Here is a 24,696-nt window from a genome sequence, read left to right as displayed (position 1 = left end):
TGTTCTGCCTGTCAACAAAATAAAGCGAGTTTGAACTTTTCATTCTTGGAAACATATTGCAGACAAGAGAGAGTAGCGAGAGAAAAATCTTGACTAGCAAGTTGTAATGGTGGCTCTGACGTGTTTACGCGGCACAGGAAGCTTTGTGTGTTTGTGTATTTTTCTTTCGTATTTTGTTTTCAAAAGCCCTCTCTGTGGGTCGCACGGGCGAGCTGGCAGTTTAGCCGACTTGCTAGCTGTCGTCAAGTTGGAAGAAGTGGACAAGACGGTGGCTAAACGGGAGCCCATCCGACCGACACAGACCTATGCGACGGAGAAAAGGTAACGCGGCTCTTACTACTGCCACGTCAAATACAAGACGTGCCAACGTCGAAGTGCTCGTTCGACGTCAAATGTGATGTTGTACGGTGTCGGGCTCGGGCTGGGGCTGGGGCTGGGGCTCGGGCTCCTCTCCCGATTAGCCAGTGGCCGCAGCCAGCAACATTTCAAGCAATAACAGGTTGACCCACTGAAAATCCTTCTTGGCACTCGTTCCACGCCTTACGGAGCGCGAAGACGCTTAACCGCTGCCCGCCCGCCCGCCCGCCCGCGTGCGTGATCTCGCCATTGCCCGCAATGTTGCAAATGCACTTGACAGGTGCGCTGCCGATTGGCGTGTTTGAATATTGGTCTGCAATAATCCAAAGCCAGCCGTGATTCAGCATTCATTCCTCGACTCAAGGCGGCGCGGAGACATTGGGAAGATTTTGGCTGGCTGATTATTTGCACAGACGCTTTTGTGATGGAGCAATGGCAAGGTTGGATTTCCAGCCATTATTTAGCTGTAGTCGGTCGATATGTGACGGGTGGCGACAGCATAGCCGTGTGGAACAAGGTCGAATGTGGACGTGGGAGTGCATCTCCGATCCGCCGGCTGTCAGCCGCAGTGAGGAGCTTCCGTGTTGCTTCCTCCCGCGGGGCTTGTGCGAGCCAAGCAACAATGCACATGAATTATTCAGACGCGTGCAGCATGCGATCGTCGTCGTGCATGCCTCTGCTTTTTCTTCCAGGGAAGCTCGCTGTATGATGAAACCCGCATTACACCATTTAAATGGGATTCCTCCTCTCGACTACAGTGGCACCGTGAACTGGGAGTTGAATTGGTTCGGTGGCCTTGCTCCCATTTGCTCACAAATCCCATTTCCCCATTACAATGAAATGAAATGGTATTCATCTCTTCTAGCCACCCCAAAAAACACTACCATTTTGTGTTACGTGTATTCTGTAAATAAAAAAAGGACGCGAGCTAACCAAAAACAAAAACAAAACGGTATTATAAAGTAATTACTAGAGCTACGAACGAGTGAGTGGTGAGTCAAATCAACTCTTGAGTGAAACCAAAAAACGGACTTTTCGCATTGGAATCGCAACCATTCAAAGAACAGCGTCCTACTTATCTTATTCCGATGACAGCTGCAACTGTTGCCACACCGCATTTACTTACAACCCAATATATTCCACAATTGTGGTGTTTACCATACGTGCCTTTCGGCGAAATTCACCGTTTTGAACTCAAAATAGGCCATTTACGTGAATAGCACGTATAGCACTGCGCTCCTTGGACGCTGGCGGCTAGATCCATTCCACGCATTCACCATCCACACACAGATGTGATTGTGAATGTTACTCCGCGGCCTGAGGTTCCGCCTGTGCGTTCGGGACCCGGTTTGGGTAAGTCACAGGAATTGACGAGACCAGAAAAAATCTTATGCTGTTAAGAAGTAACGGTACTTTTACTCCGTTACGATGATCTAAATGTCACTCCCTACTTTCATTTATCAATTATTGCTTATTTATCAACTATTTCGTGCGCGAGACTACGACTTAGACTCCCGCATCGGGCGCTGTAGGCGCCAATTCGGTTCAAGCGCGAGTGATGTTTAAGTCTATTGTACTAACCAGCAAAAGAAAGTCACATGACCTCGCAGGTGGGTCTTCTATTTGGCTACCCGGGCATAGGTATTAAGGTTACGATAAGCCAGCCCGGCTGATTGTCGTGGCTACGCGGCGGACGTTTTGGGAAGGTCGTCGTTACCGTGAAGGCTACGGCACGCTACTCGTGTTTACATTTCGACGAACAAAAACAACAGCTTTCATGTATTGTACTATTTGTCTGGCACTGTCTGCCCAAACGTGGATATTTCAGCTCACTTCTAACTTGAGAAAACACCCCGCAGTCAATTGCAGATGTTTTGGGGGGAGTTTTGTGCACACGCACGCAACAACAACAGAATTTGCACATTCACATTTTATTATTTTTTATTTTTTTTTACTCACTAGTATTTTTTAGTCAGTACTCGAGTAACAATTTCACTGTACTATTTACTCTTACTAAAGTAATTTTTTGGAGGACTACTTTTTACTTACCAGGTTATTGTCAAGTAACTACTCTTACTTGAGGACAATGTTTGGCTACGCTACCCACCTCTGGAGCGGACACCCTCTGTTGCTGCTCTTACTTTTAAGCAACATTTTTGCTCATCAGATCAGCAGCCAGTGTCGAATTTGTTGCACTGGTCTTTTGTATTTTGGCGTTGAGGTGCTGCGGGTCGTGGCCCTGCTTGCGGTCCCAGCGGAACCACGAAGCACACGTAACATCAGCGACAAGAGTTGATCCGCTCCTCCATCTTGTTTTAATTGGGAAACGCGCCTACAATCTATCTAATTAGTTTACGGATGTTAAATGTATTAAGCGACGGAGCGATGTTAAGGATTATGTCACAACACAGAATGAACTAACATCAAATTCAGAAATATTGTATTTATTTAATATTTTTCTGGTGGATGCATTTGGAGTTGGTAACAGTGAAAAATGAAGTGAAACGGACTGATTTCAGTCAATTATTTTCCAGAAGGCGGCACGGTGGCCGACTGGTTAGAGCGTCAGCCTCACAGTTCTGAGGACCCGGGTTCAATCCCGCCTGTGTGGAGTTTGCATGTTCTCCCCGTGCCTGCGTGGGTTTTCTCCGGGCACTCCGGTTTCCTCCCACATCCCAAAAACATGCATTGATTGGAGACTCTAAATTGCCCGTAGGCATGACTGTGAGTGCGAATGGTTGTTTGTTTGTATGTGCCCTGCGATTGGCTGGCAACCAGTTCAGGGTGTACCCCGCCTCCTGCCCGATGACAGCTGGGAGAGGCTCCAGCACGCCCGCGACCCGCGTGAGGAGAAGCGGCTCAGAAAATGGATGCATGGATGGATATTTTCCAGAATGACAGTGCTTAAAGAGGAGGATGCTATTCATGTGGCACAGCTTGAAGCAGGCATCAGGTGCAGGGGGGGATGGGCCTGGCTCAAGTTGGAGGCCAAAACAAAAAAGCAAATTTAATTCTAATCTTAAATTTGAACGTCAACATTTACTTGAGCGGTGTAAATCCAGGTTTTTCTGTGTGAAGAAAATTTATTTGGCCTTATTTTACTCTTCAGAGTCTTCCAGATTGTTTAATTTATGTTCAAATCAAAAACCTTCTCTGCAGGGGCCCGGGGGATCCCCCCCAGACCTCCCTACAAGTTTTTATTTTTATTTTTGAATCACCTTTGTCATGCCTTTGGTGTTTGCATGTCTGGTTTACGGCCGCCCCCGTTTTGACTTTGTGCGCATTGCTTCTGCGCATGTACGCATTGTTGGTATATTACTAACATTTCAAACTACCTGTATGTAAAATACAAGATCTCATTGGATAGAAGATAGAAACACGAGTAAATTGAGCCGTAGTTTGTAAGAATCTGATAAGGATTAAGGATTTGATGCCACTTTTTATGTCGCAAATCAGCCCAAATTTACTTGTCCCAAAATGTAACGCTGTCGACTCTGATAGTAGCTAATGGACACTAGGGCTGGGCGATTATGGAGAAAAATAATCATTACGATTATTTGGATTGATATTAAAATCACGATTGAATACGATAAGTCATTGATATTAAAACTTAGCATTTATTAACCTACCAAAACTCTACTAAATATATAAATATAACTTCAAAGACCAATCAGAAAATAAAAGAGTAATAAGTAAAATTTTATATAAATAAAAAGAAACAATACAAAAGAAAAATAAATACCTGCTGTTCCTGCTGTGCACATTTTGTCCTCTTAGGGGCAGTGTGGTGCATGAATAGATATACACACATTAAGATATAAAGAGTAGAAGAAGAAAGTTGTGATTAAACTTTATTGATCTATCAAATTTTTCAAAGATTAGGAAGAATATATGCCTGTGAGTGTTGTTATATTGCCTGTCTGTATGTGTTACCCCAGAATCTTTGTTAAATCCCTCCTGTATCTTCTAATGCTAATTAGTAGGGTTTTCCGTTGAGTGCTAGCATTGAGCTGGCGATGTTTCTAAAATGAAGTATGTGTTGTATTCAAAACCATAATGTGTGCAATTCTTTTTGTGTGTTTAGTTTTACAGTTAACTACTACTGGGGTGTCAATAAACAGCTGAAAGCGCGCTCAGGGAGGGCTAAATAACATACAAGTACGTCATGCACTTGAAAGCAACAGGTGAACTCAGGCTGCTTTTGCAACGCAGGAACTTGCCTACATACCGTGCCATTCAGAATGTTATTTGTTTTTCTTTGAATAGAATGGTTTTATGATGGTTAGAAGCCAAAATCGAAATCACGATTACATTTTGATTAATCGCCCAGCCCTACCAAATTGCTAGCTTCCAACATTACCACAAATAATCACTAATATCAATGCTGTGGTCCCTGATGATAGCTAATAGACACTGTAGGGCTGCACGATTATGGCTAAAATATTAATCACGATTATTTTGATCAATATAGTAATCACTGTTATTAATCATGATTATTCCTCATGTTAGGGAAAAATCTTTATTTTTATTGCACTTAGGCCTGTCACGATATTTACTATATCGACTTATCGTTCGATAAATAAAATTGACACTGTAGTTTTTCCGGACTCGATAAATTGTCATTGTTATGGTGTGCCGGCGGGGATCGCACAGTGAGCCGACAGAGTTGGACGCCTGTCTCATTAGCCGCTAGTGGGCTCATGGAACGCCGATGGACAGATACACTCTTGGCGGTGGTTGCTCCATCCAGTACTCCACAGACTTGCTCCACGTGCGGCGTGTAGCACACAACAGAGACACTGGAGAGAAAGGTAACTCTTTATTGTGTTCACTAGTCCGCGAGCTAACGAGCCAGCCCATGAGCTAACGAGCTAACCCGCGGCTAATGAGCTAGCGAGTTAAGGAGCTAAACAGCTCGCTTTTCATTTGAAAGTCCATGTCAATATAGTGAATTGTCAAGAACGGGTACGTCTCTGTTGTTCTGCTTGACCATTGGTCAGTCATGCATGGTCACAAACTGCAAAGAACTCGACATTCGTGATATCCTTTTCTATTTACTTGCGTTTTTTTCATTGCGGTCAGGCCAGCCGAATTGTTGAAGTCAAGGAAGCCGCTACAACCATTGTTAATAGTGTCTGACCGTAACACACAGCCTCTCTACCAACGTGGTGAGAGAGCCAACTTCTAAATAAAAGTTTGGTATATTATTACAACCTCAATTCCTATGAAGTTGGGACGTTGTGTTAAACATAAATAAAAACAGAATACAATGATTTGCAAATCATGTTCAACCTATATTGAATTGAATACACTACAAAGACAAGATATGTAATGTTCAAACTGATAAACAGGATTGTTTTTAGCAAATAATCATGAAATTAGAATTTCATGGTTGCAACACGTTCCAAAAAAGATGGGGCAGGTGGCAAAAAAGTTTATGAATGCTCATCAAACACCTGTTTGGAACATCCCACGGGTGAACAGGCGAATTGGGAACAGGTGGGTGCCATGCTTGGGGAGAAAAGGAGCTTCCCTGAATTGCTCAGTCATTCACAAGCAAAGATCTGGCGAGGTTCACTTCTTTGTGAACAAGTGCGTGAGAAAATAGTCCAACAGTTTAAGGACAATGTTCCTCAACGTACAATTGCAAGAAATTCAGGGATTTCATCATCTACGGTCCATAATATCATCAAAAGGTTCAGAGAATCTGGAGAAATCACTGCATGTTAGCGGCAAGGCCGAAAACCAAAATTGGATGCCCGTGACCTACGATCCCTCAGGCGGTATTGCATCAAAAACCGACATCAATGTGTAAAGGATATCACCGCATGGGCTCAGGAGCACTTCAGAAAACCAATGTCAGTAAATACAGTTCGGCGCTACATCGGTAAGTGCAACTTGAAACTCTACTATGCAAAGCAAAAACCATTTATCAACAACACCCACAAACGCTGCCGGCTTCTCTGGGCCCAAGCTCATATAAAAAGGACCGATGCAAAGTGGAAAAGTGTTCTGTGGTCCGACGAGTCCACATTTCAAATTGTTTTGGGAAATTGTGGACGTCGTGTCCTCCGGGCCAAAGAGGAAAAGAACCATCCGGACTCTTATGGACGCAAAGTTCAAAAGCCAGCATCTGTGATGGTATGGGGCTGTGTTAGTGCCAATGGCATGGGGAACTTACACATCTGTGAAGGCACCATTAATGCTGAAAGGTACATACAGGTTTTGGAGAAACATATGCTGCCATCCAAGCAACGTCTTTTTCATGGCCCTCTCCTGTCTGTTGTCATAGGGTTTTTTTTCTTTCTCATACAGTGGCTGGATGTTTATTCACTAAGCTGCAGAGTACCAAGCCAGGGGTACAGTTTTTATTTCGGAGGAGGTCTTTAGTCATACAATGGATTTTATATTACATTTTTACAAACAAAGATGTTGTTATAACTTGTGAGTTTCGGCTTGTCTCTTCAGGGGTCGCCACAGCAAGTTACTCACATGATTTGTTTGGCACAATTTTTCCACCAGGTGCCCTTTCTGATGCAACCCACCCACCCATTTATTTTATTTTATTTTTTTAAATATGGGCTTGGGAGTAGCCATGGTTGCTGGTTAGCTATTGGGGCACTGGCCAGTAATCGAACCCACGCCATCTGCATGACAGTCAGCATGTACCAGTATTCTACCAGTGCAAACAAATAATAATGTTAGTGGTACTCCGGTCAATCGGCCACCGATCATGATCAGCCGATTTTCGTGGAAAACACCTGATCGGCGCTCATTTCATTGCCAATCACAAAAAGCTATCACCCGCGGCTCGTACTTTGCAGCCTGCAGAGAATGTGCCCAGTGTAGCGCAAGGCTGGGCAAATTTGAGCGTGCTTTAAGCAGTCTATTGACACCCCAGTTGGAGTTTACTGTAAAACTAAATGCACAACAAAAAGAATGACCCTCGTTTTATATGAAAATACTAAACATTGTTTCAGAAATCGTCAGTTTATGCTAACAGTTAATGGAAAACGCTATTGACGGGCTAGCTAAAATTAGCATTTGGTCATGGGAGGAATTTACTGTACCTTCAAATATTGACTATTCACACACAAGCGCCGTAGTAACAATTACAGACAGTTAATAGAATACTCACGGGCCTATATTCTTCCAAATCTGTGAAAGATTAGTTTGCTGTAACGCAACATTCGTCTTCTACTCTTTTAATTTACAGTAAACGAGGAACTCCATGCATGCACCGCACCACACTGCTCCTAAGAGGCGAAGGCGTGAACAGCAGGTATAGTTATTGACTGTGACAGGACAGGGTTTTTTTTTTTCCCTTATTATTTTAATGTGTTATTATTTCACTTGTTACTAATTTATTTTCTGGCTCTTTTTACGTGATATTTAAAGTTTGTTTTTTGTAGTTAAATAAAAAGTGCGCAAATGGGTGGATGCAATTAAGTGGATGGCAGAATGGGCGCAGTCAGAAAAGTGCAGAGCTGTGCAGCTTTTCTGACTGAAGCATACGGGAGAATAGGCCCTATGGTGACAAGATAGGAAACCTATCAAGACGGAAAACCAAGTCAACGCTGCACAGAGCGCCACACAGCAGCAGCAGTGTTTCCTGGTGTTTGAAAAATAAAAACTTGGAATCATGTCATTTGAAATGTTCTTGTTCATAGACTATCCATCCATTTTCCATACCACTTATCCTTACTAGGGTGACAGGGGGTGCTGGAGCCTATCCCAGCTGACTTTGGGCGAGAGGCCAGAACTGGTCGCCAGCCAATCGCAGGGCACATAGACACAAACAACCATTCGCTCTCACATTCACCATTACGGACAATTTAGAGTCTTCAATTAACCTACCGTACATGATTTTGGGATGTGGGAGGAAACCGGAGTAGTCTGAGAAAACCCACGCAGGCACGGGCAGAACATGCAAACTCCACACAGTCGAGGCCGGAATTGAACCCGGGTCCCCAGAACTGCGAGGCGGATGTGCTCACCAGTCGCCCGCCATTCATAGACAATAAGCATTAAATCAGAATCTGGCACTTGGACCAGCAGTGTAAAGCCATCCAAGGAAGCAATTATCCTATGCTGCGCCTGCCCTTTAAGATCCAAAGAACCAAATGCATATCTGTATTATCATGGAGTACCATGCAAATGTCGGCACAAATGAACAAAATGTCAGTACCGTAGTCACAGACTTTGGTTTATTTATTTCTGCTCACAAGCAGCCACAAAACGCTTGCAAATCTTTTTATTTCATGCAAATATGTGCTCATATACGCTGACTTTCCTTGAGTCCTACAGTATATCGTTACTCATCACAGTGGCCTGCCAAAACACATCTTAATCTTGGTTTAAATGACATACTTTACAAGAGACTCGTACCTGTGTGAGTACCCCACAAAGTCGATATCTTTCTGAACCCTTATCATTAGCTTTCTAAACTGAGTGGTTTAAATGGCTTACATAAAGTTGCTTCTTTAATCAGAATTTATCAGGTCAGACTCCAGACTCTCATGGGTCCATGTGTTTTGTAATCACTGATAAAGGACAGATGTTTTGTCGAATACAGTTCTTGCAACATGTTTGTTCTAAAATTTTACTCCCAAGATGAAAAGTCTAACCAATGGATGAAGCCCCCATAATATATTTTTCTGGTGAAAAAGGCCAGCCACCCTGAACAGTTTAGAACAGTGTCTGCATGTGAGTTTACGACATGAACTAGTCTGAAAACAGATTAGATTACAATCTGAGCTGTTGTATGCCGTTCACGTGAAATTGATCAGTACATTGTGATACTGTGTAGTGCCTGGCTATTGCTAAATGCAATGGATGTAAGTCAACAGAGCCCTGTTCAAAGTTTTTGTAATATAAAAAAAAAAAAATGAGGCCAACATCAAGCATTTCAAAACTTATTCCACCATTAATGCGACCTATAACCTGTACAACCCAATTGAGGGGGGGGGGGGGGGCAACTTTAAATCTTCTTTGAACAATGAGATCCCTACTATGCTATGCCGTGGATGCTCTGCAGAACATGGTTGGTGCTGGAAGATGTGATGACAAACATGTCAGGAAAAGCCTACTAAAACATCTGAACTCAATTTGGGGTTAATAAGAGGCTTTTTAAATGATGGCAGGTGTGTGCTGAGTCCCATTTAACATGAGTTTGAATGTGATTAGTTAATTCTGTGCTATAAGTGGGTGTGCACACTTTTGCAACCACATCTCACTATCTTTGTTGTTTATCATATTCATTATTTATCTTGGTCAAATTATTTTAGATCACAAATACCGGCATTTAATTAGGGGTGTATCGACTTTTTATTTCCTCTTTATCTTTCTGAAACCCGTAAAAGGTAGAAGTGCTGAGATCACCACGAAGGCTAAATAATTGTAACTGGATGATGACCCATCCAGTTGTACATTAGATACCCCCCACCTCACTCGCCTGAAATTGGTCACGGATGAATGACCGTCGGTCTGCGGACACATTTGTCGCCAGCGATTTTTCACCAAATAATTGCGTATTTAATAAGTGTATACCGCAAACGTTCAATGCTCCAGTCTCGCACTGATCGCCGAGTCCTCTCACCGTGCGAGACTAGACTAGAAATTCTTCCCCGCCCCCTCGCAGAATTACGCCACACGCCGGATTTGCGCTAGTCAGGAAAGTAGAGCCCTGAAGCATCCGTGGTCTCTTAAATCTTTCAGCTGGAATTGTGGTTTTAGCTTTTCAGCCTTCCCGTTGCACCCAGAGTTTTGGTTTGGGTTTGAAACAACTTGTAGTGGCTCGTTATTGTAATTTAACGTGCCAGTTTTTCTGTTTCTGCTATTGTGTTTTTGTTCCTCAGTGGTCCTTAATGGCTCTTCTGTTGTTTGTCTTCTTTCCACCGCTACAAAGCGCCAGGCTTGTAAGAAGCTCTCAGGTCACTTATGTTATGGGTTCTCCTCTTTGGATTCATGTTGTTCCTTGAGGACAGAATGAATTTAGCAGTCGCCCTGGGTTGGAAAACCTCAACTGACCCTGAGTGTTGCTCTCCCCCATCCTTTCCCTTTTCTCTTCTGCCCTTCTGTCATCTTTAGGTGAGGGATGGAGATGAGAGAGTTGACTGTGGTAGCTGGTAGCTTTGTGGGTTTCCAGCTGCTCTTCTCTGCGGCCAGTCCTTTACTCTCTTCAGCCATCTCACCAAGTTATGGATCGTTGCCTCCCACTAAGCATACTGAGTGGAACTCCAGGTGAGTTGCAGCAACCAAATAATTATCGTCACAACTAGGATGCTCCGTTTCTCTTGTCACGCGTCAACGACATGGAAAATGTTACTCAACCTTTTGGGCAAAAGAATGGAAATGACACACGAGCAATCAGAATAACAAAGAAAGCTAAAACTAACATCAGCGCACAGTAGGGAGACCAAACATGCTATTGAAAAATCCTCACACTGAAAGGATCTTGACGGTAATCGTTTTCAGTTTGCATAAGACAAAAGGCTGTTAAAACACTGGAGAAAAAAAGTGATGACTAAAAGAGTCAACTGAATTTCACTGGACTTCTTCATGTTTTCAGATAACCAAGCCAATATCAACATAGAAAGGAAAGATTTTCACCACGGCTTTCGATTTGAATGGGCGTCTGAAATTCGATGAAGCAACTGCTCTGTTGGAGACCCTGCTGTGCTGCTCAGTCAAACCAGAATTCTTCCAGTGATCGGAACACTGCAGTAACAAACATGGCAGTGAAGTTCAGAGGGCGAACCTGTAATTTCAGTTGCATAACGCCCCTTAGTGACGCCACGTTATTAGATTGCTACCAATATTGAAATGCATGGCTTTCTTTTTACTAATAGCCCACAACAAGTTAAAGGGCAAGACTTGTGGATCAACAGTGTGGCCGACCATTGCATAACCGGACAGCTTCCGACTTGTTTGTTATGTGACCATGACTTAAGTGCGAGAAGGGCGGCCGTGTTGTCAAAGAATGTTGAATGAACCTAACTACGTCAATTCATGGACTGTTTTCCTTTCGCTAATTGTCCTTACTCTCATTTTTACTCGTTGCAACTTCATTGACTTATCTTTTTACTTAAGCTCACACTGAACTTGTGACGCTTACATTGGTCTGTATGGACGGAGCGTGTTTTGTCAGCTTCTTCGTTTGTATTATTATTTTGAACTAATGCAATGCATGTGTTGTCCTGCAGGTTGGTGTCAACCGTTCACGCTCTGATAGTGGGATTCTTTTGTTTGTACATCCTATGCTTCGATGAGGCGGTCAACGCCAATCCTGTCTGGTGAGAGAAACCCGTGTCATGAAGACATTCAGCCAAATAAACGAGACATTCAATATTGAATCTTGCAAAAGAGAAATGTATATTACCATCCGTCGTAGGCTTTCATTATTACTATTTCACTTCTCCCCTACAACGCTCTCTGTTCCCCTTCCTGTCTTCTTCTTCTCCCAGCACCCAGACTCGAGTCTTACCAACAAGGCTCCTTTTCACAAAATAATCTCAGCCTAATCTTCTGCACTCTCTCCCCATGTGTGTCCACTACCATCCTTGTCTCACTATGTGTCTGTGGCAACGCCCTGACATCTCTGTCAAATCAATGCAGTGCACCTCCTTCTCTCTTCTTGTCTCTCTGTTGGCCCCGGTCAGTGTTGCTCATAGACTGAAATAGGGAGAAAAGAAGATGGGTGTGATGGGCTACCGGGGGTTCGGTGAAGGAGGAGAGGGGGCAAAAGGGGAAACAAGCTGCATTTGTTCTAGTCCCGAGAACCGCAATCCTCGATTTTAATTCCATTCACGAGGCGAGCAAAAGGCGATTTTGTTCGAAGATATTTGAATTAGTAGTTCGAGTTTAAGCCTTGCACATTGCAACACAGTCTGAGACTTGTTTGATTGAATTTCTCAGTGTTTCCACCCTCCCTAACCACATATAAAGACAAATGTCCTTGCAACACCTAATCCCTCAGCCAATCTGATTGGGAGCCGTAGTACAAAAGCACCATTGTTCTACCTGCTGCCGCTGGCCACAGCCAAACAAGCTCCGATAGAAAAAAGACAAAACAATGCGATTTAAGAGAATCAAATAACTCCAATAACAGTAACTCCAAACGGTCACTATTCATGTAACAGTTTTGTTAAAGGCTTAGTATTTTGACTATTTCGACTCAATCTATCATGGACTCCTTCTTTTCCTTTCGGTTTGGGGTCGCCACAGCATGTCATCCTTTTCCATGCAAGTCTCTCTCCTGCATCCTCCTCTCCAACACCAACTGCCCTCATGTCTTCCCTCACCACATCTACAGTATCAACCTGACCGCTCTGTCCTCATCATCCTTCTACCAATATACTCATTACCTCCCCTCTGGACAATCATCCAAACCATCGAAGTCTAAACCCTTAAACTTCAAGCCTTACTGCCTTTCTACCTGGTCTCCTGGACACACAATATAACAACCTTTCTACAAATCATCATGTCAATCAACTCCCGAGATTTTCCTGTCATAGTCCCCACATTCAGTTGTAGGCTCTGTGCTTTTCCTCGTCTCTAACCCCCCCATAGGGCTGCATTCTAACATGCATGGACTTAGTATAAAAGTGTCAATTTCCTTTTAAAAATTTTTTTTTTTAAAAAGAAAAGAAAACACCTAGGTTTTGTCACACACGTGTCCAGAAAAGCCCCCTCTGACAGCTACTTCTGTTTGACCCAGTTGTGTATCCGCTTTGGCCATATTTGCTAAGACCACCCCCTTTGGTCTAATTGTTTGCCTCCATATAGAAGACCCACTTGCGAGCGCACGCGTGTTTATGTTGACAGCGCTGGCTCGGAGCAGAAAAGGAAGGCAGATATCTTCGCTAGTGACATAGATAAACTCGAGAAATTCCAATTAGCTGATTTCAGGACTCTCGGCAGAAAAACGTCTGGAACTCTGGAACTCTGAGGCACCATAGAGACAATATTGCATCCCAAATACTAGAAAAAGTTGGTTTGGAAAAATATGTCCCCTTTAATGTCAATTTCAGGTCATTATAGAGCTGACTGACAACCAACGAATTAGAAGGGTTCGTGGGGGTGGGGGTGTAGAGATTTGTCCAGGGTGTTCCCTACTTCTCATCCCGTCTGCTGGGATCAGCCCTCGCCCTCGCCCTCCACCACCCTGCACAAGTTGAGCAGCAGAGAAAATCCTCCCAAATTTGTTCTTCCGTTTAGCAAGAAATCATAGAAAAAGTTAAGCTCAATATTAATTTACTTTGGAAATGTAATGATGTTTCATTGCGTGTTTTGTACATTTGCACACCATCGCATTTCAAAATACTGGCAGGTCTTACCACTACCCAGTCCCCAAACATGCTGGATAAAAATGTTGTGCTCAGGAATACCAAGATTTTCCCCATAATTTAACAACATTTAGTGGGTTAGGGTTTGGCATTCCTAGTGGCACGGTTGACAGAGCTTACTGTCGTGCAACTGCCGCGGAAACCTCGGTGCACAATTTCCCTGCGATTCATGGTGATTCATCCAGGATGTAGTCCACCTTTCGCCGCAGATGTGACTTTGGAACACAAAATGGATGGAGGGGTGGGGTGAGGGCAGCGGTTAAAATTTGGTTTTATTGCTTTGCTGTTAAAGATTAAATGCAAATGTACACAAAAGTTAAATACAACTCAACTGTACTTGGGCAAGGATTCTTTTGTAGCACGAGAGGAAGCCCACTTATCACAAGGGGTATCCTTTAAGAATCCCTCGGTTAGAGGGCATTCACTGATGGCATGACTTTTATGCACATGCACAATTCCGTGCAGTTATTTATCATTTAGAGTCAGAAATCTTTCAAAACACATGATCACATACACATATTACATTACAGTATACAGTGCGATACAAAAATGCCATTCTACTCAGTGCATCTGTTATGCCACCTCCTCCCTATATGTACACCTAACATTTTATGATGATGATTTATTTCTACATGTATAATGTGTACATTTCTATTTGACAGTGGCATCTTGAGATCATCCATGAAAAAACAAGAGCTGCCGTCCATTACGTGTTATTAAAGTCTGTGCAAATCCTAGCTCTTGTTACACAGACTTTGACCCACTCATTTGCTATACGACACATGACTGTGATGTCTTCATTGTTATTTGGGACGGATGCTATTTGCAAGGACACCTAAGAGTCATCAGGTTATGGCTCTCTGTGATGCAGATACTTGCATAAAAGATTGAATTGCATCATTTAACCTGTATTGCTTCACTTATTCACAGCCTCATTAACGCGGTGCTCTTTTTAAGCTAATATACTGTAAATATGTAATCTCAGCTTCTGTCAAAGCACATCAGCAGCAAACAATCACTGGTGAATTTGAAATTTGAATGAGATTCATGGATAAGTACTAAGCAGAGGAACACTTTTTTTAACACCATGTTCTTTGCCATTCCACAGGGGGGACCCCAGTATGGTCAAATTAAATGTAGCCATAACCTGTGGCTACCTACTGTATGGTGAGTTATTGTGTTATCAACTCATCTGTCATCATCTATATCCTTGCTCAGGGTCAATCCATACTGATGATATAAAACACCTCACACAGCATTGTCCTCTACAAAACATACAGAAACCTGTACAGTTCTTCGCTTTGTGCACAAAACATGATATTCATATTTTTAACCTTTCTGCCACTGATAGTTCGTCCTGATTTGGTGGATATGTACACAATACCATTTTGTCAGCTCTATTTTAATATCCCACCTTTTCTAGATTTGTTGCTGCTTGCATGTAATTGGAGCACTATGGGGGACAGATTTTTTGTCTGTCACCACTTGGCGGCGCTCTATGCATATGGATATGTGCTGGTAAGGCCTCTTTTGGATCAAAACAATGTATTAAACTAATACCACCTAACTCTTTTGAATCCCCCGTTAAATTACTTAGTGGGTTTTTTTTGTTTGTTTGATTTTTGTATTTGTAATAACTTGTTTCTTTGGGTGATTTCAGACTCGCGGCGTGCTGCCCTACTTTGCCAACTTTCGTCTCATTTCAGAACTATCCACACCCTTTGTGAACCAAAGGTGAGTAGGTACAAGTGGCACCGCATTTAAAAAAAAAAAAATAATAATAATAAAAAAAAAATTATATATATATATATATATATATATATATATATATATATATATATATACACACACACGCACACACAGGTGCTATTGACGTGAAAATTTCACCAGATGTTGGGAACAAACCCAAGTAACCCATACATACCAAGAAAGTAGAACAAATTAGCTCAGAAATTAAGTTGTGTGTAAAAATGTGAAATGACTCAGGGGAAAAAGTATTGAACACACCAAATTGTATTTATTGAATACTTTGTACAAAAGCTTTTGTTTTCAATGACAGGTTTTTTGATTGGATTCGTGTCAGGTGATTTGCCGGGCCATTCTAGCAGCTTTTTTTTTTTCTTTGAAACCAATTAAGACTTTCCTTGGCAGTATGTTTTGGATCATTATCCTGCTGAAACTTCCACCCTCATTTCATTTTCGTCATCCTCGTAGATGGCAGCAGATTTTTGTCAAGAATGTCTCGGTACATTTGCCCATTCATCCTTCCTTCAATAATGTGAAGTTTACCAGTATCATTTGCTGAAAAGCAGCTCCACACCATCATGTTTCCACATCTGAACTTGGTTGTTGGTATGGTGTTTTTAGGGTGATGTGCAGTGCCATTTCTCCTCCAAACGTGGTCGGTCACCTTTGCTCTCATCAGACCAGACTGTATTCTCCCTGTATTTAACTGGCTTATTAAAATGTTGTTCAGCAAACTTTAAAAGAGCTTTGACATGCCTTTTTTTGTTTTCAGCAATGGGGTCTTGCGTGGTGAGCGTGCATACAGGGAATGGCGGCGAGTGCATAACTCACTGTATTTGTTGTGACAACAGTACCTGCTAATTCCAGGTCTTTATGAAGCTCTCCACAGGTGGTTCTTGGCTCTTGGACAACTCTTCTGATTATTATTTGCACTCCTCTGTCACAAATCTTGCGAGGAGCACCTGATCGAGGCAAATCTATGGTGGTATAACTGGCTTTCCACATACCATAATTTCTCATGTATAATGTGCACCCATGTATAATACGCACCCCCAAAGTTGACCTCAAAATTCTGGAAAACCCTTCTGCCTATGTATAATGCATGATTTTGCTTCTACCCATATGATCAAAACATGAAGTATTATCTGTATTTTGTTGTTTTTTTTCAAATAATTATTCTGAAGTTAAGCACTTTATTTGAACACGTAATCCTTTTTTTAATTTACTTGCTCTTATTTTGAAATTCACAGCCCTACTTTTCCATCCATTTTCTTTACCGCTTATCCTCACTAGGGTCGAAGGCTGCTGGAGCCTATCCCAGCCATCTTCGGGTGGGGTGCACCCAATCGCAGGGCACATAGAAACAAACAACCTTTCGGACTTACATTCACACCTACGGGCAATTTAGAGTCTCAGCCCTACTTTTATTTAGTAAATTAGAAAACACACAGTTGTGCTCATATGTATTTGAGTACGCAGGCAGAATTTGTAAGACGGGTAAAATTCTTTAAAGAAAACATGGACCAGGCAAAACATTTCATTTTATTTTCATGGGATTCAAATTAAACGGTCAAGCATTTCAGAAAAACATTATCATTACACAAAAGATAGCCATAAAGAAATGAATGATGGTTGTTGTTCGGTCATCAGTCATATTTAAAAAAATAAACTAAAATAAAAAAATTTATTTCACAAATTCTGCCAGGGTATGTAAACTTATGGGCACAACTGTACATGCAGTCATGCAGTCATACGTACCCCTGTCATATTGGAATGAAAGTGTAGGCTACACTTTTTTTTATAACCACTAGGTGGCGGTGGCATTTTGGAATGAAAGTGTACAGCTTTTTCATAACCACTGGATTGCGGCATACATTTATAAAATATGAAAGTTGTTTTTTTCCCCATTTGTCCCTATTCCTATGTATAATGCGCACTATTGACATTTGACAATTTATTTCTGTGTGGGGGGGGGAATATGCGCATTATACATGAGAAATTACAGTATGTATTATGGCCCCAGCCATGCTCACTGGAACGTTCAGAAGCTTAGATATGCGCTTGTAACCAATGCCATCGTTATGCTTTGCAATGGTCTTGAGAGAGCTCTTTGGTCTTACCCATCATGAGATGTGTCTTGACTCACACCTTTGCAGTGAGCCCTTTTTGTAGGCCATCCATTAGGACTGAAACAGCAGATATTCATTTGCACTAGCAAGGGCTGGATTGCTGTTTGATTATTGATTAGATTGTAGGTGTGTCTTGGCTTTCCATGCGCTTTTTCATGTGTTCAATTTCCCTGTTTTCCCTGTGTCATATCACATTTTTACACACACCTTATTTTCTGATTTTAACAGATTTTAACAGTAATTTTAACAGATTTAAAGTGGAGACAAGATGAATATATAATCCTTTGGTCGCATTTTTGGGGAAGACGAATAATGGTGGATATATTGGGTGGATGTAAAAAAAATAAAAATATTAAGGGTTAATGTTGGAGTTGCACATTTTACTTTGCACGTAGCTGAATACTTTTGTCTCTCTAGGTGGTTCTTTGAAGCATTAAAATACCCCCGCTCAAACAGGATGGTGGTCGTAAATGGTGTCGCGATGACAGTGGTCTTCTTCCTGGTGCGCATTGCTGTCATGCCATCCTACTGGGCAAGTGTATTTTCCACATTTGGCACCGAAGACTTTGAGCGCCTGGGCTCGGGTGCCCAGATAGCTTGGATCAGCTCCTGCGTAGCCCTTGATATCTTGAACACTATCTGGATGTTCAAGATCACTCGAGGCTGCTACAAGGTAATGGCCGGATCGAAAGCTCAGAAGGATCAAGAGAGAGTGGAGGCGTCGACCTGCTCGCACAAGAAAAAGCATGCCAACAACCACACAGACTAAAAGAGAGCAGAGGGACGCAAGCAGGGGGAGAAGCTGCACATCTAGGACGATCTCCACCCTCAAATCCTGAAGCTCAGCCCTCGATCTTCCTGACGTTGACCAATAGAAGTTGCTGTAAGTCCTCAGGTTCGAACCCAGACCCAAGACATGGGGACTCAATCAAGCACCAGCCTTTGCAGCCTCGGTGGTTTTCACTGGCAGATGAGCATCCTGCTGCTCTTTGTTGCAGACGACGAGATGGCGCGCTCAAGTACACTTTTTTCTTTTTCTTTTTTTATTTATTTATTTTTTTTTTTTTTTTTTAAAAACCCGCATCTTTGCCCCCTTACCTCTGCTTTGGTTCAACATCTCCTCCACCTTTGTGTCTCGTCTCACGTCAGCCAAAGCCCAATCCTTTGAAGTGCCTGTGAGCAATAAAATCGGCTAGTCACGGTTTAACACTGAAATGCTCCCTCTCTGCCCAAATTCCAGGAGATGTAGCATTTGAGGCCCGTGCTAAGTCTGTCAATCGACAGGGCATCTTGTCTTAAGCGCACCAGACCTCGACTTAAAACGGAACAACACCGCAATGCCTCGTCTCCAGTATTTCCTGCTGTGGCCTGTTTGTACTAGTCACCAGCCATTGGCCTCATAGCCCACTCCAATTGGAATTACACACCAAAATGAAAAAAGACTAAGATCACACATGTACGAAATAGAGACACATCGTAGCAGACATCTGTAGCTTTGTATTTGGCTCCTCTCGTCCGACCGTCGATCTGGAGCCCTCTTCGTGCTCTAATTTTGCATAGCCTTAAGCCCTCGTCAGCCTGACTAACACGACCATATTAGACTCATCACATCATTTGCCTCACTGGATTGGGCTTCGCTGTTCAGCCTGAACTTTTTTATTTTGTATTTGATTTGTTCTACCTACGCCCTTCCACCCCCTTGCCTTATCATCAGCAAGCTTTTACTTTTTCCTCTCTCTACTCTCTCACTTCCTTCATCTCTCAATAACGGAGAAATAATCAAGGTGGAGGCCAAGTAGATGTGTGGATGAACAACAGCCTTTTCTTTCCTTGACTCCAAGTTTTGTATTCGATGCCCTACTTCAAAACCAGCATGGTGCGTTTTCCTTCCCCCCCCCCCTATTAAGCAGTTTTTTTGTGTTTTTGTTTTTTTTAGCAATTTCACCAAGCAATATAATGTATTTTTAAAAGCAAGAATTTCTAATTATTCAATTCATTTTTGATGTATCATTTAAAACCAAGCCAGAGTCTTTGGAACGCTCCCACCGGCAATGTGGCATTCTGCATGCTAGTATTTTTATTTCTGTATTTCTAGAGCGCGCGGTGGCATTAGCCTCATTCCCACTGAACGGTATGTTTCAGTTTACCACACTACAGATGGGATCGGTAAATCCAGACGTGCAGCTGTTGGAGTTTGAACTGCATCGACCGAAACCTCTGCTATGGTTCAATGTTATTCTGCTCCATAAGGCGCCGGCATTGAAACGGGAGCGGAAAATTTCAAGAAAATAAAGCAAAAGGCTGCAGTGTGCGGACAGGAACCACAGTGGCTACGGAAAGTATTCAGACCCCCTTCAATTTGTCACTCCTTGTTATATTGTAGCCATTTGCTAAAATCATTGAAATGAATTTTGGAATAAATCTTTGCAGATTTATTAAAAAAGAAAAACTGAACTATCACACAGCCATAAGTATTCAGACCCTTTGCTGTGGCACTCATATATTGAACTCGGGTGCTGTCCGTTTCTTCTGATCATCCTTGAGATGGTTCTCCACCTTCATTGGAGTCCAGCTGTGTTTGCTGATACTGTTTGAACTTGATTAGGAAAGCCACACGCCTGTCTGTATAAGACCTTACAGCTCACAGTGCACGTCAGAGCAAATGAGAATCGTGAGGTCAGAGGAACTGCCTGAAGAGCTCAGAGACAGAATTGTGGCAAGCCACAGATCTGGCCAAGGTTACAAAAACATTTCTGCTGCACTTAAGGTTCCTAAGAGCACAGTGGCCTCCATGATCCTTAAATGGAAGACGTTTGGGACGACCAGACCCTTGCTAGAGCCGGCCGTCCGGCCGAACTGAGCAATCGGGGGAGAAGAGCCTTGGTGAGAGAGGTCAAGAAGAACCCAAAGATCACTGTGGCTGAGCTCCAGAGATGCAGTCGGGAGATGGGAGAAAGTTCTAGAAAGTCAACCATCACTGCAGCCCTCCGCCAGTCGGGGCTTTATGGCAGCCATAAAGTGGCCCGACGGAAGGAAGCCTCTCCTCAGTGCAAGACGCATGAAAGCCCGCATGGAGTTTGCTAAAAAAAACAAACCTGAAGGACTCCAAGATTGTGAGAAATAAAATTCTCTGGTCTGATGAGACCAAGATGGAACTTTTTGGCCTTACTTCTAAGCGGTATGTGTGGAGAAAACCAGGCACTGCTCATCACCTGTCTAGTACAGTCCCAACAGTGAGGCACGCTGGTGGCACCATCATGCTGTGGGGGTGTTTTTCAGCTGCAGGGACAGGGAGACTGCTTGCAATCGAGGGTAAGACGAATGCGGCCAACTACAGGGATATCCCGGACAAAAAAGTTCTCCAGAGTGCTCAGGACCTCAGACTGGGCCGAAGACAACGACCCTAAGCACAGAGCTAAAATACCGAAGGAGTGGCTTCAGAACAACTCCGTGACTGTTCTTGAATGGCCCAGCCAGAGCCCTGACTTAAACCCAATTCATTAATTAATTAATCTGCAAAAATGTCAACAATTCTGTTTTTGGTCAATATGGGGTGCTGTGTGTACATTGAGGGGGGGGGGGGAACTGAAATGATTTTGGAAAATGGCTGTAATATAACAAAGAGTGACCAATTTAAGGGGGTCTGAATACTTTCCCTACCCACTGTACAAAGAAGGAACACCGATTTCGAATCGTCCTTGGCGCATAATCCTGAATGATGGTGCTTGTTTTCTTCCCTTTGAATTCATTCCATTGCAATCTGTGAGGAAGCCAGCCGATTCTGTCAACCAATCAAAACCAGACCGCTGTTACCGGCCCCCGTACACAGAAGTACTGAAAAGTGGGACGGTTATTCTGGGACCCTTGTCAATGGAAATGCATTAGCGCAAGGTGGAATTGAGGCTATTGATCTATTTCTGTGATGCCTTCGAGGAATGGTCAGTATAGATAAATGGCATCTATACATAAATTGCACCTTTTGCTCTGAACATAGTGAATGCATGTACTTTCTCTCTCTCCCAGCATGTCTCCCTCCACATGCGCACGCTGTGTGGCTAACCCGAATACATGTACAAGTCAGCGGTTCACATTTGAGTGTCGCCACACGACACACGAAAGTCGTCCCCTGCATGTTTCCTTTTTTGCGTGCGTCTTTTGTATTTCTCAGTGGATACACGGTGGGTTAATGTTGGACTTTGTAACTGTAGAGCGAGAAAAAGCACACTCCCGATGGAGCAATAACTCTTGACCTCCTGGATTTCGGTCTGTCACCACAGAGGAGAGGCTGACACATCCGGTGCCTTTTACAGAAATATGGACTAACATTTTGATAAGCATGAACTTTCTAATGCGAATATCCTCTGATATGATTGTCATTTATGTACTCCTCTGTATTCCATGTGTATACTCAATGTATACTGTATATTTTTCTAATATGCCTGCACAATGATTCATCCGGCCAAGTATTAATATAATCCAAAGATGATCGGGGAGGCTGTCATGTGCTCTTCCGTTGGCCTCTTGACAACAGACAGGGCCACGTCTCCGTGAATGTTGTCATTGGTTTCATGAGCGACATGAACGGTATCCGGCGGGATTAAGAATGGAATCCAGATGTATTTATTTTTGGGACATGAGATCTTTAAATGAGATCATGAAATAGTAGGCTAATGTCTCACTATGTTAGCCTCCTCAAAGCTGTGAATAGAAGAGAACTACAGTGAAAGACTACAAAAGTGGAAGATTTCCTGAGGTCAGTAGGACACTTGTGGCATGCTGGGAGTTTGGCTCATGCACAAAGTCAAAATTCATCCAGACCTGCTTGTTAATGGACTGGACTGTTGGAACTGTTGTTGTCAGGGTTTTTGTCTTGTTGTTGTTGTTGTTGTTGTTGTTGTTTTGTCTCATTTTCAATTGTGTTTTTTTTCTTTTTTTTTTTTTTTTTAAAGTTTTGTTTAAAATTAATATAAAAGCGCTACAAAAGTGCTTCATCGCACATGTTGGGGCTGGTCAGAAAATCAATTGTTTCCAGAAGGCTGCTTATGATTTTAAGTGTGTGTACTGTTTTATCAGGTTTGAAAACCACTTTGCCTTTATTTCTTTTGAGGAGGCCAGTGTTACAACAATACAGGAGATATCGTAAGGACTATATTTAATACTACAGTGTATATACAGTAGATCTAAAACGAATAGATCACTGTACCATCCTGCTTTTGAATTAGTTCTATCAGAGGCTAATTGATTCCTTGTCCTTTGGGTTAGGGTTATAAGGGTACGATTTAAAAATAGAAAAGCAGCATCACAGTTAAACTATCTTGAGGTTATGCATGTTTTTTTGTGTGTTTTTTTTTTGGTCTTCAGTTGATGACATTGAATGACTTGAATTACAGAGTCACAATCAGGACGTGTGTAAGAACCTCCTTATCAATCAATCACCTTATAACTGGAAATATTGTAGACAAATCAATTGAACACTTTGAATGACTTTCTTACCTTTTGTCCCATTGCCTTTATTTTATGGAATGTCACATGTTAAGTCTTTTGTTAGTTTTGCTGAATCTTTTTTTATGGGTGAGCCAGCCAAGACCACACACAGGCTTTTTTTGGGATCCTCTGTGACGTGGACATATAATGGTTGTTATCTACAATAACCATGTAATCGTAGGGATTAAAACATGAGATTTACTTGAAAGTGTTCTTCAATAAACTTGAAGACAAAGAGAAGCGAGCTGCTGCTGTCTTTCATTGTGACTCGACATGACTTGTGCTGAACTTTCTTTAACCTGCTAAAGCTTCCTGGTTTTTTTCCCAAACAAGGATTAGTGTGTTTGTGGTGTGTCTGTATCACCACTATCTTATTTTTATTTGTTGTATATAATGAATAGTATCGTACAGCATAAATGTGCGTATGAGATCCGAGTTGACACTAGAGTGGCGTTGTCCCCCAGGTATGTGTGTGTAGGGAGATAACTATTTAACTATTTAAAAGAAAAGAATGAAAAGTGAACCTTCCGGAAGGGGGAGCCTCAGTTGACCGAAGCTATCTTGGCTGTGCATGCACGTGAGAGCTGCGAGCAGTCTTAGGGGCTTGGTCAGAGTTGTGTGAGGAGCTTGACCAAACATGGTCACATAGAGTAACAAGAGACTCAATGAAATGTTCTCCTGCTACTACAGTCTGCGGTCACAGGAACAGCAGCACCTGCACACAGATGCACCAAAAAGCAGCGGTGGCGCTGTATTCATTTATTTTCCAAGATTGCGAGAGCATCATGTACGTTTTCCACAGTCTTCCGTCAGCTGAATGAAGTTGACGTCTTCTCTTTCCCCCTTTACGAGTTCCAATGCGCTTTGAATCGGTCCTTTATGATAGTGTACTGCATCAGTTCATTTCATATACAAATGGATCAGAATGAGCTGCCTATTTCAGGAGGGATTTATGTTGACGCTCTTTTCCAGACTTGGAGAAACAAAAACAAATCAAGAATCAACAATTCCAGACATCACAGCCATTACAAACCCAGCTGATGTTTTACAAGGTGCTTAAAGCCCCCACCTGGCGTTTGATAGAAATAACTTGTTAACGACTGGCACCGAAGTGTCATCAGCGACCTCACCCTGGAGATGTCTTCTGTCAGGAGCCCATCCCATCCCAGCCTGCCAGCTGGAGGCTTCAAAAATATTTCTACCTCATGCAGTTCAAACTAGAGGCTGTTTTTTTTTTTGTTTTTTTTAGTACGTTGGTCAAAAGGTATTTGCAATAGTTGAAATTCTTAAACAGCTGAAGCAACAGTTGGAGTACAAATATGTTAACTTAAAAATGAGTACAACTTCATGGTGTGAATGCTGAAAGGTAAGCATGAACATGAATGTCATTCTGCTTTCTATTACAGGATATATACTATTGTGTGAAAAATGTGAAATGCTAAAGATTTTAACAGGCAGTAATATCAAAGGGAATAGAACCTCAAATGTTGAACACAACCTCTTCCATAGCCGGTTGACTCACAATACGAGTTCTAATTTCAATGTCATTGCATAAAATGCAATGCAAAATAATTCATTCCTTGCTCGAACTGTCACAATCGTAAAGCATGTACTAAACTGTAACAACGCTACAG

General features: G+C 42.4%; 1 protein-coding gene across 2 annotated transcripts; it reads left to right on the top strand.

Annotated features, from left to right (window-relative positions):
* Positions 1–23,302, top strand: tlcd4b (TLC domain containing 4b). 2 transcript variants are annotated; one of them, XM_061749069.1, is made up of 7 exons: positions 1–321; positions 10,447–10,599; positions 11,562–11,651; positions 14,812–14,870; positions 15,127–15,221; positions 15,364–15,437; positions 17,996–23,302. In XM_061749069.1, the coding sequence occupies exons 2-7, from the start codon at positions 10,454–10,456 to the stop codon at positions 18,345–18,347; spliced, it is 816 nt and encodes a 271-aa protein (XP_061605053.1). In that variant the 5' UTR covers positions 1–321; positions 10,447–10,453; the 3' UTR covers positions 18,348–23,302. The 2 variants fall into 2 exon arrangements, with proteins under 2 accessions (XP_061605053.1, XP_061605054.1); XM_061749070.1 differs by lacking the exon at positions 1–321 and having other exon boundaries at positions 10,579–10,599; positions 14,366–15,221.
* The last annotated feature ends 1,394 nt before the right edge of the window (positions 23,303–24,696 follow it).

Source organism: Phyllopteryx taeniolatus, chromosome 16, assembly GCF_024500385.1.
Source record: "Phyllopteryx taeniolatus isolate TA_2022b chromosome 16, UOR_Ptae_1.2, whole genome shotgun sequence".
NCBI lineage: Eukaryota > Metazoa > Chordata > Actinopteri > Syngnathiformes > Syngnathidae > Phyllopteryx > Phyllopteryx taeniolatus.
Note: the sequence above shows the minus strand (reverse complement) of the source record. Positions and strands in the feature narration are given on the sequence as shown.